This window comes from Propithecus coquereli, unplaced genomic scaffold (genome assembly GCF_000956105.1).
Source record: "Propithecus coquereli isolate 6110/MARCELLA unplaced genomic scaffold, Pcoq_1.0 Scaffold210, whole genome shotgun sequence".
Classification (NCBI taxonomy): Eukaryota; Metazoa; Chordata; class Mammalia; order Primates; family Indriidae; genus Propithecus; species Propithecus coquereli.
The window spans coordinates 5,236,237-5,251,921 of record NW_012146079.1 but is presented as its reverse complement, the minus strand read 5'-3'; the positions used below and the strand labels follow the sequence as shown (position 1 = coordinate 5,251,921).

Below are 15,685 nucleotides of genomic sequence, written 5' to 3'. Positions count from 1 at the left end.
AAAAAAAGGTTAAGACGTTGGTGTAGCTGAATAGATCCCATTAGAGAAACTCTTTGTAAAGATAAGTTATGGTTTAAAATTTGAATTTCAGCAAAGCAATTCAGGGCCTTGTAAATAAAGGACTTTATTATTTTATTTAAACTTTTAAAAACTGTCATGAATTTTTAATGTGTTAGTGAACCTCCTATATAGTTGCCTCCTGACTTGACATAGGCCAAAAAAAGACAAGCCATTGAGAAATCTGTGACGTTTTCTATCATGAGCATTCACCATGCAGAAACCCCTTAAAATATATCGTATTTATGCAATCTTTTGTTATGTTGATACAGCCTAAGCGCAGGAAAGCGACCCTCCCTGTACAATTATCACTTGTCCTAAAAACGATGTATAGTTGCAGGAGATCCTCCTCTCCACTCCTTCCCTAAATAATTTTTTTATTAGGTCTTTGATTTTGGTAGTATTGTATAATTCAGTCTCTTCATGGTGTTAAGAAAGTTAACACCTATATTTTGCATGGAGGAGAATGAAATGACAAAATATGTGAGATTTTAGCTAACTTTTTTATGTTAACTTTATTAAGCTGCTATATTAAAGTTAAAATGAAAAACACAGCAGTGAGTGACAGAAGAAGAATGTCATTTACATAGCTTTTATACTTTCCTTAGGGCCCAGAGAAGTGTAGTAAACACAAAAATTGAGGGTTATTTTGATATAGCATATAGCTCAGTAATTCTGATCTTTGTCATCTTTACATAGTTGTCATTTATATAGAATTTTTGTTAAAAATAATACTTGCCTACTTCGAAAATAGAAATATATAATCTAGCTATCTAGAGAACCACTATTCACATTTTCTTGTATATCCTTCTAGTCATGTATATAGTTTTTTTTTAAAATAAAAAACAAAATCCTGTGGTTTAGGCCGGGCGCGGTGGCTCACGCCTGTAATCCTAGCTCTCAGGAGGCCGAGGCGGGCGGATTGTTTGAGCTCAGGAGTTCGAAACCAGCCTGAGCAAGAGCGAGACCCCATCTCTACTAAAATTAGAAAGAAATTAATTGGACAACTAAAAATACATATAAAAAATTAGCCGGGCATGGTGGCGCGTGCCTATAGTCCTAGCTACTCGGGAGGCTGAGGCAGGAGGATCGCTTGAGCCCAGGAGTTTGAGGTTGCTGTGAGCTAGGCTGACGCCACGGCACTCTAGCCCGGGCAACACAGTGAGACTCTATCTCAAAAAAAAAAAAAAAAAAATCCTGTGGTTTATGCATATATCCTACATTTTTCTCCCACTTCATGAGCATTTTCAGGTAGGCTTATTCTTCAAAACATAAGTGTAATGATTTTGGAGTTCTTGTTTCTGTTATTGTTTCATATTGATAGAGTCCACAGGTAGCATTTCATCTTGAAAATGTGCCACAGGTTGCTTAAACATTGTCCTGTTGGATATTTGAATTGTTTTCAGGTTTTCTAGTATTAGAAATAGGCACCTTCTAGTATGAGATGACTGGACTGGAGGTGATAAGAAACTTGGGATTCATATCTCTTATTCCTTCCACTTACTAGCTGGGCAGAAATCATTTAACTTTTCTGAGCCTTGTTTCCTCCTCCTTAGAATGAAGGTGGTATTGGTACTTCACAGGGTTCTTGTGAGTGTTGTATTCAGTACTTTAATAGCAATTACCACGATAGGATGCAGTTTTCTTTCTTCCTTTGCCCCCTTAGATTATGGTTTCTACACTCTTAACAATACTTTCTGTACTTTGTGCGTATTTAAATTGTATTTTTGGAACTCCTTTAGGTAGGAATGGGGAGATACAGAGACGAGTGGATTCAGAAATACTGTTATATCATTGGAAGGCTAGAGGTGGTCTTCTATTTTATTGAAACCTGTCAAAGAAACAGGTATCTTAGAATTTTATTTAGTTGTATTTTACTCACTAAATGAATGTGAAGCTTTACGCTTCGTGGAATTTTGTCCAATTTCTATTATACAACAGCAAATATTTATTAACAAGGGCCTCCTATATGTCTGAGGTTACGCTAGATGTATTCATTTGATTCCTACTATTATACAACCCAATGAAGTATAGGTACTATTACTTCCTTCTTTCCATACTGAGGAAATTGAAGTTAGTGAAACTGAGCACTCACATCACCCAGGTCATAGTGTTGTCTGGAGCCAACTCCTGCTAGCTGTTAGGAGCCAATTGTTAAATATTTAAAAATCTTGTGAGCCAGCCAAGGTTTGAATTTGGCCACAGTAGGAACATTTATAACTCAGAAACTGGCAAATGCTAATAAATCAAAGCTGCTTTTTCCAGAGAGCCATTTACCAGCACAGTATTGGGTTTTAACCTAGGTCTTTCAATTTAATCTATTTATTTTTATTTTTTTAGAGACAAGGTCTTGCTCTGTCACCCAGGCTGGAGTACAGTAGGGTAATCATAGCTCACTGCAGCCTTGAACTCCTGGGCCCGAGCAATCTTCGCAGCTCAGCCTACCAAGTAGCTGGGACTAAGTGTGCATACCACCACACCCAGCTAATTTTTTTTCATTTTTTGTAGAGACAGGCCTTAAGGGATCCTCCCAGCTTGGCCTCCCACACCTGGTAGGATTATAGCCGTGAGCCACCACCCAACATTAATTGCATATTTTAAACCAATTCTTAATTAAATCATTTTTATTTATCTATGGAATATCTTCCTATCAGCCTTTTTTCTATATTATCACTTTCTCTGTTTACTTTTCCCTTTTTAAAATGAATTTTTCTATTGCTACCCTTGACTGGAATAAGTAGCTCAGAATGAGCTGGCTGGAAAGAAGGGTTGAGTCTCTTCTTTGAAAATAAAAATTTACTTTGTAAATAAAAACATTGTCTCTGGGATAGTAGGAATTATGCTGTAGACTAACTCAGGTTATATAATATATGGGATTAATGCTTTGTCTCTGCAGAATGTTTGAAGAACAGTAAGGATTAAAACTAATGGACTAATACAGTTTTGTACTCGCTTTCAAGTTCTATCTTTATATTGTAGCACTTTTTAGTTTGAAAGATTAAATATTCCTAAACATTTGATTTACCCAAATGATGTTGGGATTTTTCCTCTTATTTCTGTCCTAACGTGGATAATTAGGTTGGGATATTAATGTTTTCCAGGTTTGGGGATGTTTGCATCTTTCTAAAGTATGTCATTTGTTCTGAGTTTTTATTTTTATATGTATATAAATATATTGGTACAGCGTTTTGTTTTTTCCAACTTTAGCTAAAAAAATAGAGGCTCCTGCACAGCTGAAAGAATTCGTTACAGATTCATCTTCTCAGTTTGTCTCCTCACCTCCTGCTTTGAGGACCAGGCAAAAAAACACATCTAGTACATCCAAGCTTGTGGATGAACTGGTAAGGAATGCATGATTTTATTTGTGTGTTTGTTAAAACATGCTTTTTATTTCGACCAATGTTTTATTGAATAAAATTTATTTAAATTTTAAATTTTATTACTTTTTGAAGCAAATATTTCCTAAATAAATTTCTTTAAAGATAACTATTGATACCAAAAGCTCAAAATTATCTTATCTACACCTTTGAATGAACCTGTCTTTCAGAAAGATCTGTGGTATGTTACTGATGATATATTACTGGCAGTTACAGTTTACATTGTCTGTTAGGGGAAAGGTTTTAAATTCTAGTACCCATCAGAATTACCTGGATGAGTTTATTTGAGATGTAGGTCCTTGAACCCCTGGGTGTTCACAGAACACACTTGGAAAGACTGTATTTAAGATTCTGTCACCTAATTGGACATAACCCTAAAATAAGAACAGGTCAGGGATTGTGAGTCCCTTATATTTATAAACATTAATTCATAAACAGTTATTGAATTATCTGTCATGAGTCAATTACTATGCAAGGACCAAAGGCTTGCACAAAAATAATTCAGGCAAATTCCTTGTCTTTTAGGCACTAACAGTTTAATTGAACAAAAACAAATGATTGTTTTACATCATAGTAAGAATTATTTGTACCTAAATACCACTATAGGCAGAACGTAGAGGAGACAGGCATTCCTGGCAGACAAAACAGCAGATGCAAAGGCCCAGAAGCATGGCAATGGCAGGTGGAGGGGAGTGCTCACCAACTCGCAGGGGTGGGGAACCTGCAGCCTTAAGGCCACATGTGGCCTTCTAGGTCCTTAAGTGCAGCCTTTCTACTGACTCCAAATTTTATAGAACAAGTCCTTTTATTAAAAGGGGTGCAGCAGAGAAAGATGAAGCTTTTCTTGCCTCCTTTGGTGCATAAAAAAGAACAATCTTGAAATCGGAAGGCTTCAGGTTCCCCACCCAAGTGGCGTCTGCACAAAGACAATGACAACAGCAGGGCATGTGGACAGTGGAAACATTAAAAAATAAAACTGACTACAATTTGGAGATGAGCTGAATTGTAAAAATGGGGAATAAAGAGCAGTCCAACATAAGTAAGGTTTTTACTAAAAAATATAAGAAAAGGAGTCAATTTCAGACTTACTTAGTTTGAATTCATTAGCAGTGTTTGGCTGTCGTATTCCGTGACTCGGGATAGAACCTTTTTTTAAGTTTAGACTTAAATGTTTAATTACTTAAGATACGTCTTTTTAAAATTTTAACCCATAGGAAGATGATTCTAAATCAGTAGAAACTGTGGGAAAGCAAAAAGCAAAAAGAATGAGGACTGCAAAAACAAAAGAAACAAGCAGGTATGACCTTTTCTATATAATTTTTATCCATTTGTTTCTCAACATTAGATTTGAGAAGACTTAATTTTAAAAGGGAAATTCAGCTCATCGGATAAGGGTAATTCTTAGGACATTTACAAGCGCAGATTTTACTGCTGACGGTGGATTTCTCCATATAGCATGAAAGCCCATTCATCTGTTTTAAAGGATGGTTGGGTGGGGGCAGTTTAGAATACCCAATGGATCTTTCTGTTTTTGCAGTGGATGGGGGAGGGAAGTGGGATGGTTCACCATTTTATTGGTAAAGATAGGTAACTGTTAAAAAAAAAATACTTAGAAATCTTGCTGTTATTTTACTATTAGTAATAAAACTGCATCCATGGGAAAATTACTCCATTTCAGATGTATTTGTTACACAGCATTTGTTGTTCATGCTGTGCTTAGGCATGGTTGAATATAATAAAAGTATAAATGAATCCATTTTACCTTATTTTAAAAATTGATTTAATGACACTATTGACCATAATTAATATCACTGTTTACATATGAATTGGCTTTGTATATATTTGGAAAACTCATGTTTGTGAAATTATATACATATTTGATAATTGCTGGGTTTTGAGAATTGCCGTTTCTGATATGCAACCTGAGCCTTCTGGGCTCTTGTCCCCTGGACTGACTGCTGGTACTTGACCCATCCTTATAATCCAACAATAATAATACATACAAAACACTTAAAGGAAAATTCAACAATTATTGTTTTTAAATATCCAAATCAAAAAGGAAGAATTCCTTTAAGTGAAACCTTAACTCTGCCTCTCATTAGCTTATATGACTTAAAGCTTGACTTCTCTCGAAACCATTACCTCTTTTATAAAATGGAGGCATTAGGCCAAGTAATCCCTAAGGTTTCTTGGAAAATGTGGGGAAGTCAGTTATTTTATAATATAATGTGTTTCTTCTTACTTGAGTATATCTTTTTTTCAGAAACATAGAAAAAGAAAGTTCTTGGTCACCTCCTCCAATAGAAATTAAACTGATTTCTCCCTTGGCAAGCCCAGTTGATGCAGTAAAGAGCAAACCAAGAAAAACTGCAGAAGTAACAGGAAAGCCTCTTGGAAGGACCAGAAAGAAACTATCTTCCTTTCCAAAGCAAGTTTTGCGCAGAAAAATGCTGTAATTGTTTTTGAAGTTTTTAATGTACACCTATTTGTAAAGTCATCAGATTAGTGTGGATTATTAAAACTCATCAAATTTGGAAGAAAATAATTTATATAAATTATTGTAAATTTTTGTAAACAGGAGGTCTTCAATAAGTAAAGTAACTCCATATGGAGTGATGATTCTTTTAGTCCAGGCAGTTTTTTCTATTTTATATTAAGACTTCATACATTTATATAATATGTAAATATGGCTTGTTACTGCAATGTTAAATAAAGTGTATACTTCACAGTAGTTTGTGTCTGTTAGATTTTTGAAAGGGTATTTCTGTTTTAATAATGATTTTTATATGCTAGTAGGCATTGATCCCATTTTCTTTCTCAAGTTGCCATTTTATAATTTATGCACTTTCATTCTGTGATTAAGATTTCTAATCATAAAATGTGTTTTTTTGTTTTGGGCTGTTGCTATGTTGAAATTGAATTATGGACATGTAGTTTCACAAATTTTGTGTAATCTACCTCAAATGAGTAATTTTCCAAGTAATGCATCAGTTAACTATAACGTTGGCATTTCTTGTTCAGCAATCCTAAAGGGTATTTATCTCTAAAGTCTCTTAATTATTCAGAGACTAATTATCCAGGTTAGATTGACCGGTTCACTGCTCACTAGCAACCTCATAAATGGGTTTGAGAAGGAAGGGAAATGTAAAATAAATCTGTTTTATGGATATTCAGTGCACCTCGTGTGTGCCTAATATTGATTGATAGGATGAGAAGTCTGTACAAATTTTATTATAACATTGCTGTGAAAGAGCTTGCTACTGAATCACAGAAATACCTTAATATTCAGGTTTTAAAACTGACAAGTAATCACAGGACCTCAGGCACAGATTATTGAGGATGGGGAGAGTGTGAGTAGATGTGGCAAAAGAAAAAACAAAAACACCCTGTTCTCTGCAGTACAACTGCACAATTAAGTGATGCTACTTGATGTAGGCTGTAACATTCATCAATAAATAAGTGTTGTAAAATAATTTATAACAGGTAATTGATAGTGTGTAATGAATGGACCCTCAATAATTGATCATCTAGAAACAAGCTGCTTTTGTTAGCTAAGCTTTTAATGTTTTAATGTGAAGTATAAGCAGTGTGCTTTTTCTGCATATTTTTCTACTAAATAACAATATGGATAATGAGAAAATGATGAAAATGCCTATGCCAAGTATCGACAGCGTGAAAGTAGCAGTGCGAGTGCGGCCTTTTAGTCAGGTTAGTGATCAATGTCAGATTGCCTTGTTAAATTGGACTTTGATTTTATTAACTTTTTAATGATAGTTATCAAACTTGTATTTAAGCTGCTTGTCATTTATGGAATATTAAACTTATTTATATGAACTTGTTAAATGAATAATTTAAAGCTCTAAACATAATTCAGTAAACAATTTCATTCCTTTGCGCAAGTAGCACAATAAAAAAATTGACAAGAAATGTACTGTCAAGTTAATAATTTTTTAAACCAATGCAATTTGGTGCGTATAGATATGTGGTACCTGTTTTTAATAAATGTATTTCCCCCCATAAAAGCAGCTCATAAGCAAGCAAGTTGCCAGTTTTAAATGAACTTTATATATTTTAAGTGAATTTATGTACTTATGTATAAATTATTTATATAGCTTTTAAAAAAAACACTGTTCATTAAAATGTGTTGCTGCAACATTTTAGGATAACACATGAATTGTACTCATTCTTGGACCGTGTAACAGCTGTGTAACTTTATTAATGCACTGGTTAAATTTTAAGGTAATTCTGAACAGTTGACCCATTAAGCAAACTTTTAGCTGTCTACTACAAACACTGTACTAGATACTGAGAACACAGCAGAAAATCCTTCATTCTCTAGCAGCATACAGTCTTTCTTACATAATTCAATTTACTAAATAATCTTTTATTGAGTAAGCTAGTTACCATCATAGCTGTAAGGTAAATAATATACCCAGAGAAAGAACAGGTATAGTTAAATTCTGCCCAGATAGATCTCGAAGGCTTCCTAGATCTAGATAGAAGCATTTGAGATGATTATAAAGGATCAGTAAAATTTGGATGAGGACATGCTAGACAGAGTGAAATGCAATGGCCAGCTGCTCCTGAATGGGCTACAGTGTAATGACAACCTTGTATGAGGTCGTCTTCCCCACTTGAACAACTTGCTGTTTTTACTCTCTTGTCCGTCAGTATTTTGCATATTTCCCTTGGTATCAGTTCTGTTCTGTGCCTTTACATTCATTTATATCGTGGAAAATATTTCGGCAGCGAGGCAACTATATAATCAGATAGCTTCAGTTATATCTATAACTAGATAACATTAAGTGTAGTGGCCAGTTAAGGTTTCTAAAGTGGCATGATTTCTTAAGCAACTGATAAAAAAAAGTCAAAGAATTAACTTGTGACCAGTAAATTAAATGCTTTGCCCCCCCCCCCAAAAAGAGTGAAGAAATAAAACCATTTTATAGCTTGACCTTCAACAACACTGAAAGTGGTTATTCCAGGAGTCTTTTTTCACTGGCCTCTAATATTGCTAGAGTAACTAATAAAAAGGATTTATAGGAGTAAGCACTAAAACAGGTATTTACAACCCATAGGCTCCTTTACAAAGAGATTACATTTTATTTAAGTTCACCACCAAAGCTTATTAGCTTAGACTAGAATGGTAGTATGGTAGTAAGGAAGAAAGAAGATGGATTCAAGAGATAATTTAAAGGTACAGTAGTTCCCCTTTATCCACAGGGGATACATTCCAAGATCTCCAGTGGATTCCTGAAACCATAGATAGTACCAAACCCTACATACACTATTTTTTTTCCTACACATACAGACCTATGATAAAGTTTAATTTATAAATTAGACACAGTACTCTTGCACTTTGGGGCCATTATTAAGTAAAATAAGGGTTACTTGAACACAATCACTGCAATACTGCCTCCCTCCTCTCTGTGGCCTGTTATTTTTATTTCCTGGTTTATTTGTTTAGTGATGGGTGGGATTATTTTAGTGAAGTCTATTACCCCCATTCTATCACCCCTCCGCCCCTCTGTTGCTCCTTAGAGAGGCACAGCTTTGGGCATGCGCCAGTTACCCTGGGGCAACAGTGGTTTTGGTAGGGCTCCCCGCCTCTCTTTCCTTGATCATGCCCAGCTGTTAAACTTCACTATTTTCTGGCTGATTGTTTCCAACAGTGTCCTGGGGCATAAATTGCTCTGCAAACTAATCCAATCAAATTCCGTTTCCTGTAGAGGAATAGTTTCTGAGACCAGTGTTTGATATTTTTGACCCCAGGAGGATACCTTCCAGCTATCTTATTCCCCAGTTTACCCCTGCAAATTACAGGGCAGGCAATTTTACCTGTATCTTGACTTTCTTCCCAGTTGCCCATCATCACAACTTCAACTGTTCTTGAGAGCATCCTTAGGCTTGAAATTCCCCAAGCTCCGTTGCAAGTGAAAAATCAGTTCCTTTGGGAAGACATATTGGGCAATATGGGTTTTATGGCCTGTTATCCCCCCAAGAAAAATCTCTCAACCAGACTCTGGAGTTGGATGCGTGGACAATAGCAAGCTGCTCTCTGAGTGACACCCCTGCTGTAGGAGCTGAGTACTCAGTGCAGGCAGAGCTGCAGCCTGAGGTCCTCTCAGCTTGTCTCTCCTGGTGTGGAATCAGCATCTCAGGACCCGGGGCAAGGGTGGTCAGGACGCAGCCAAAGTAGAGTCTCTGTTCCATGAATGGGAGCTGGGTGGAAGAGGCCCCGCCCCCAACTAACCTAGGACTTAGCCTCAGCAATGGGTGGATGGAGGCAGAATGAGAAACGCTGGTGTCCTGGCCTTCCTGGGAAGAAAGCCTTCCAACTGGGACCTGGAGCAGGGAAGGCGCCCTTTGTTGTTTTCTAACAGTCTGGAGGAGTCTCCACCTTGCCGAGCTGGCAGTGGATAGAAAGGGAATAGTCTTGCTTCAAATACCATGGGCTCTTCCTTTTATTAACAATGGTGTATTTTCTTGAATAGTTGTTTCTTCACTTGATGTTTGCCCTCAGGACAATTTCCAGAGGTTTTAAATGGTTGTTTTTTATTCTCATTGATAATTTTTCACTAGTTTCACTGGAGAGTAGGATAGTTATGCTGAGAGTCAATCTCTCCACTGCTGTAGTTACTGCTATTAGCATAGTTGTGTGTTAGAGAGCCAGCTATTCTCAGAAAATTAATAGGACTAGAGACAAGGCTTTCACACATTCTGAGGACTATAGGAACAACAACTTGTCGTAACAGCTGCTAAGAGTAACAACAATTAGAGAACAAACTGAGCAACTGGTAAGTTCCTGGCTTAATTTCTTACCTATAAAGACATGCAAAACAACTCAAATAACAAAGAAAAACTGTAATGATTGACTCTGAATTTGTAATTTGACTATAGAGAGAGAAGAATTCTGGGAGCAAATGTGTGATTTCCATGCATTCCAGAACCACCACCACTATACAGGACCCTAAGAATCCAGAGCATGTGAAGACATTTACATTTGACCTGACATATTGGTCTCACAGTGGATTTCAAAAGGATAAAGACGGTGTCCTTATTTCTGCTGATCCTAGTAGTAAATTTGCAGGCCAGGTAAATTGTTTTAAAACACAATTTCAATGCCAGATTTTTGGGGGTTTTGTTTTGTTTTTGTTTGATGACATGTTCACAGTATAATGGTACAATAATTTTTTATGCAAGCATAAATATGTGCTTCAATATGAGTTTGACTTTACATTTATTCCTTTTTCATGCTGAACAGAAGGTCCAAAAAAATGCAGCTATTGCTTAAGTAATTTTTAGACACTCGAATCAGTTGACTTGCCAATGTATTGACATACTTTAAAAAAGAATGGCAGTCAATTTTTTTTTTTTTTTTGCCTCTTTGATCTAAGCAAAATAGGCAAATCTTATTAGGAACTCAGCATTTGAGAACTTCTGTTTTACTGAACATTTATCATATGTCATAGCACTGTTCTGCCTTAAAGTTGCTTTCAATTTGGTTTGGGAAGACAAGCAAATAAGCTCATTCAAATGTTACATATTCTATGATAAGAATATCTGTGGGGTACAGTAAGGTACAAAGGTGAGGCAGACATTTCAATCTGGACAGATGGTATTTGAGGAGTGATTTTATAAAGCCTATGGTGCTTAGGCTGAGTGTTGAACGACAAGTAGGCAGAAAAGAGGAACAGTCAGGAAAAGTTGGGGAAGGTTATGAACAGATCCTCAGTGACCTGTGGAACAATCTCAAGTATACATGTAATTAAGTCACAGAAAGAGTAAGGAGGGGCATAAAATATGTGAAGAAATGATGGCTAAAATTTCTCCAAATTTGGTAGAAACTAGAAACCCACAGATCCAAGAAGCTTAATGAGTCCTAAGTAAAGGTTAATGTAACAGATAAAGATGAGGAAAATCACAGTAAGTCCCATTTTAATTAAATTGCTACATTGGAAACTCAAAGCAGGGGAAGGTGGTAGGGGGTGAGGGACAAAAAGTCACCTATGGGGTACAACATGCACTATTCAGGTGATGGGTACAAAAGCCCAGGCTTCACCACTACGCAATATATCATGTAACAGAATTCAACTCGTATGCCCTAATTGTATTAAAAGGAAAATATTAGCTGTAAGCCAGTGATAAAGAGAAAAATCTTAAAAACAACAAGAGAGAAAAGACTGAGGAACAAGAATAACAGCAGATACATTGTCAGAACAATGCAGCCCATAGGACAATGGAGAGATAGCTGTAAAAACTGAAAGAAATTCTCAACCTAGAATTCCAAACCAAACAAAAATGATATTTTTCTAATTTTGAATCTCTTTAAAATGTCATTGATTGTCAAAGCAAAAAAATGTCTTTTGGGGTTTATAACATATAGAAATAAAATATAACAATAGCACCAAAAAAAAGAGAGAGGTAATGGAAGTATATTGTTTTAAAGTCTTACACTATTTTATGGTGTGTGGATTGTAGAAAAAGATTAAAGTTTATACTCTATGTAAAGTGATATAATATCATTTGAAGATAAACTATTTTAAATTAAAGAAATACATTGTAACCCTAGAACATAGGTTCTCAATCTTTTTGGTCCAGGACTTCTTTATAAAGTTTTTAAATGCTTGAGGACCCAAAAAGATATTTATATGGGTTGTATCTACCATTATTTACTGTGTTAGGAATTACAACAGAGTGTATTGGGTCGAATATTGTTCCCCCAAATTCATGTCCTTCCCAGAACCTCAGAACGTGACCTTATTTGGAAAGAGTGTCATTGCAATGTAGTTAAAGTGAGGACATACAGGCATGCGGTGGGCCTTTAATCCAATATGACTGGTGTCCTTAAAAGAAGTGACGCAGAGACATGTAAGTAGAGCACCACGTGAAGGCATAGATCCGAGCGATGTGGTTGCAAAGTTCAGGAATGCCAAAGATTGCCTGCAGCTACCAAAAGCCACGAGAGAGGCATGAAACAGATTTTCCCTAAGAACCTCCAGAAGGAACCAACTCTCCCAACACCTGTATTTCAGACTACTAGCCTCCAAAACTTGAGAGAATAAATTTCTGTTGTTTTAAGCCACACAATTTGTGGTACTCTGTTACTGCTGTCCTAGGATACTAATACACTGAGGAATTTAAAATATATATATTAATCAAAGCATATTAAATGTCCATTACTAGTTTACGTAACATTTTTATGGAAAAAAAAGATTTTCTTATCCAAGACTACTGAAGAGAATGGCATTGTTTTACATATTTCCAAATCTCTGTCTTGTCTGGCTTCATAAACGACAGCTGGATTCTCTGCCTTATGTATAATCTCTTACAAAATCACATGTCATGTAGCCCCTGGCCAGCTCCACTCATGAGAGAATGAGAGTGAAAAAGGCAAACATTAATATTATCACAGAAGTAGTTCTCACTTTACAACTCCCCTGAAAGGATCTCAGGAACCCTGGGATGCACTTAAAGAACAGCTGCCCTACAGCAATCAAAAATAAATAAATAAACAAAATAAGTATAACTAACTGATGAGTCAATTGTAAGGAAGTGGAATTATGAAACATTCTCAATCCCCAGCATGGCAGGAAAAGAGGAGGAAAAGAAACAAAGAGGAGATAGAATAAGTAGAATATACATAGCAAGACAGTAGATTTAATGCCAACCTTATCAATTATTACATTAAATATAAATAGTCTGAACATGCCCATTAAAAGGCAAAGATTGTCAGATTAGACAGAAAAAAACCAGATTAGATTAAAAAATGGTTTGAAAATAAATAGATATCTTGCACATACTAAGAAATAGAAAACTAGAGAAGCTACATTTATATCATGTGGAGGCCAGGCACGGTGGCTCACGCCTGTAATCCTAGCACTCTGGGAGGCCAAGGTGGGAGGATTGCTTAAGCTCAGGAGTTTGAGACCAGCCTGAGCAAGAGCCAGACCCCATCTCTATTAAAAAAGAAAAAAATTTACAAAATACATCACATGGAGTAGGCTTCGGCACAAGGAATAATGATACATAATGATAAAGGAATCAGTTCATTAAGAAGACACAATCCGGCCGGGAGTGGTGGCTCACGCCTGTAATCCTAGCACTCTGGGAGGCCGAGGCGGGTGGATTGCTCAAGGTCAGGAGTTTGAGACCAGCCTGAGCAAGAGCAAGACCCCGTCTCTACTAAAAATAGAAAGAAATTAATTGGACAACTAAAAATCTATATAGAAAAAATTAGCCGGGCATGGTGGCGCATGTCTGTAGTCCCAGTTACTCAGGAGGCTGAGGCAGCAGGATAGCTTGAGCCCAGGAGTCTGAGGTTGCTGTGAGCTAGGCTGACACCACAGCACTCTAGCCCGGGCAACACAGTGAGACTCTGTCACAAAAAAAAAAAAAAAAAAAAAAAAAAGATGACGTAATCGGCCTAAATGGGTATGCATCTGATAACTGAACTTCAAAACTTTATAGCATTAAAGTTTTTATCAGAGAAGAACAATCTCAAATCAATATTCTAAGCTTCCACCTAAGAATTTAGAAAAAGAAGAGCAAATGAAACACAAAACAAGCAGAGGAAGAAAAAAGAAAAAAAGTAACTAACGAAATATAAAACAGTAAAACAATAAAGAAAAATCAGTGAAACTGAAACCTGGTCCTTTGAAAAGATCACTAAAATTGATAAACCTCTAGCCAAACTAATCGAGGAAAAAAAATACAAAATACCAAGGAAGATCAGAAATGAGAGAGGGACATTGCTGCCGACCCTACAGACATCAGAAGAATTACAAAGAAATGTTATGAACAATTTAATGCCAATCCATTCAACAACACAGATGAAATGGACACAAGCTACTGAAGTTCACTCAAGTAACTCAAGTAGCCCTGTATCTATTAAAGAAATTGGATTTGTAACTAAAAACCTCACAAAGAAAACTTTAGGCCTAGATGTCTCTGCTAGCGAATTCTACCAAAGAAAGAAATGGTGAGAATTCTATAAAAAACCCAACACCTTGCAGATGAGAGAAGAGGAGGAAACACTTTCCATCTCATTTTATGAGGCCAGTGTTACACCAAGATATTACAAAAATGCTACAGACCAATATCCTTCATGAACATAGACACAACAATTGTTAACAAAATTTCAGCAAATAGAATCCAATAATATTAAGTGGGGCTTAGTATGTTCCTATCACTATCAAGCAATCCCTCTATGAAGCCCCATCACTATCAAGTGGGGCTTTTCCTAGGAATGTGAAGTTGGTTTAACGTTTGAAAATCAATGGAATTCATCATATGAACAGAATATAGGAGAAAAAAAAAACATGATCAGATGCAGAAAAACCATTTGACAAAACATAGCACCCAATTGAGATAAAACTCTCAGCAAACTTGAAATAAGAGGAAGCTTCTAGAAACAGAACTTCCCTGAAAAACATAGGTTCCATCACATTTGATGGTGAAACAATGGTTCTCCCTAAGATTGGGAACAAGGTCAAGATGTATATTCTCATAGTTTTTATATAACATTTACTACAGGTTCTAGCCAGGGCGATAGGCAATTAGTAGGAAATAAGATATGCAGATTGGAAAAGAAGATGCAAAACTATTTGCAGATGACATTATTATGTGAAAAACATCCTGCTGAAGTGGGAGGATCACTTAAGACCAGCAGTTCAGGGCTGCAGTGCACTATGACCACATCTGTGGATAGCCACTGCACTCTGGCCTGGACGTAGTGAGACCTCACTGCTAAAAAAAATTAAAGTAAAATAGAAAATCCTAAAGAATATACCCAAAAAAGTTACTATAGTTAATAAGTGTGTTCAAAAATGTCAATATATAAAAATCAATAGTATTTCTCTATATTAGCAATGAACTGGAAATTAAAATTTTAAAATATTTACAATACCATCAAAAACATGAAGTACTTTAAGGATCAATTTAGAAAAATGTATGCAAAAACTATACATTGAATATTATAAACCATTTGTGAAAGGAAGACTTAACTAAATGAATCAGAAGACTCAATATTATTACAAAGTCAAATCGATCAATAGATTCAAAGCAATACCAATCAAAATCCCAGCAGGGATTTTTTGTAGAAATTGATACACCATTTCAGTAATGTGCATGAAATTGTAAAGAACTTAGAATAGCCAAAATTATTTTGAAAGAGAATAAATTGGAGAACTTAAAACCCACTGTAAAGCTAAAGTAATCTAGATAATGTAGTATTCGTTTAAAGATAGACG

At 35.9% G+C, this 15,685-nt stretch overlaps 2 protein-coding genes across 2 annotated transcripts in view; both read left to right on the top strand.

Annotated features, from left to right (window-relative positions):
* AHCTF1 (AT hook containing transcription factor 1) overlaps nt 1-6,164 on the top strand; it is a 93,339-nt gene extending 87,175 nt beyond the window's left edge. Inside the window, exons 32-34 of the mRNA XM_012644341.1 lie at nt 3,265-3,398; nt 4,649-4,731; nt 5,698-6,164. Coding sequence (XP_012499795.1) covers nt 3,265-3,398; nt 4,649-4,731; nt 5,698-5,890 — 410 coding nt within the window. The 3' untranslated portion in view covers nt 5,891-6,164. The remainder of the gene's footprint in view (nt 1-3,264; nt 3,399-4,648; nt 4,732-5,697) is intronic.
* Nucleotides 6,165-7,005: 841 nt separating this feature from the next.
* Nucleotides 7,006-15,685, top strand: part of KIF28P — a 46,955-nt gene continuing 38,275 nt past the window's right edge. Inside the window, exons 1-2 of the mRNA XM_012644340.1 lie at nt 7,006-7,142; nt 10,335-10,529. Coding sequence (XP_012499794.1) covers nt 7,059-7,142; nt 10,335-10,529 — 279 coding nt within the window. The 5' untranslated portion in view covers nt 7,006-7,058. The remainder of the gene's footprint in view (nt 7,143-10,334; nt 10,530-15,685) is intronic.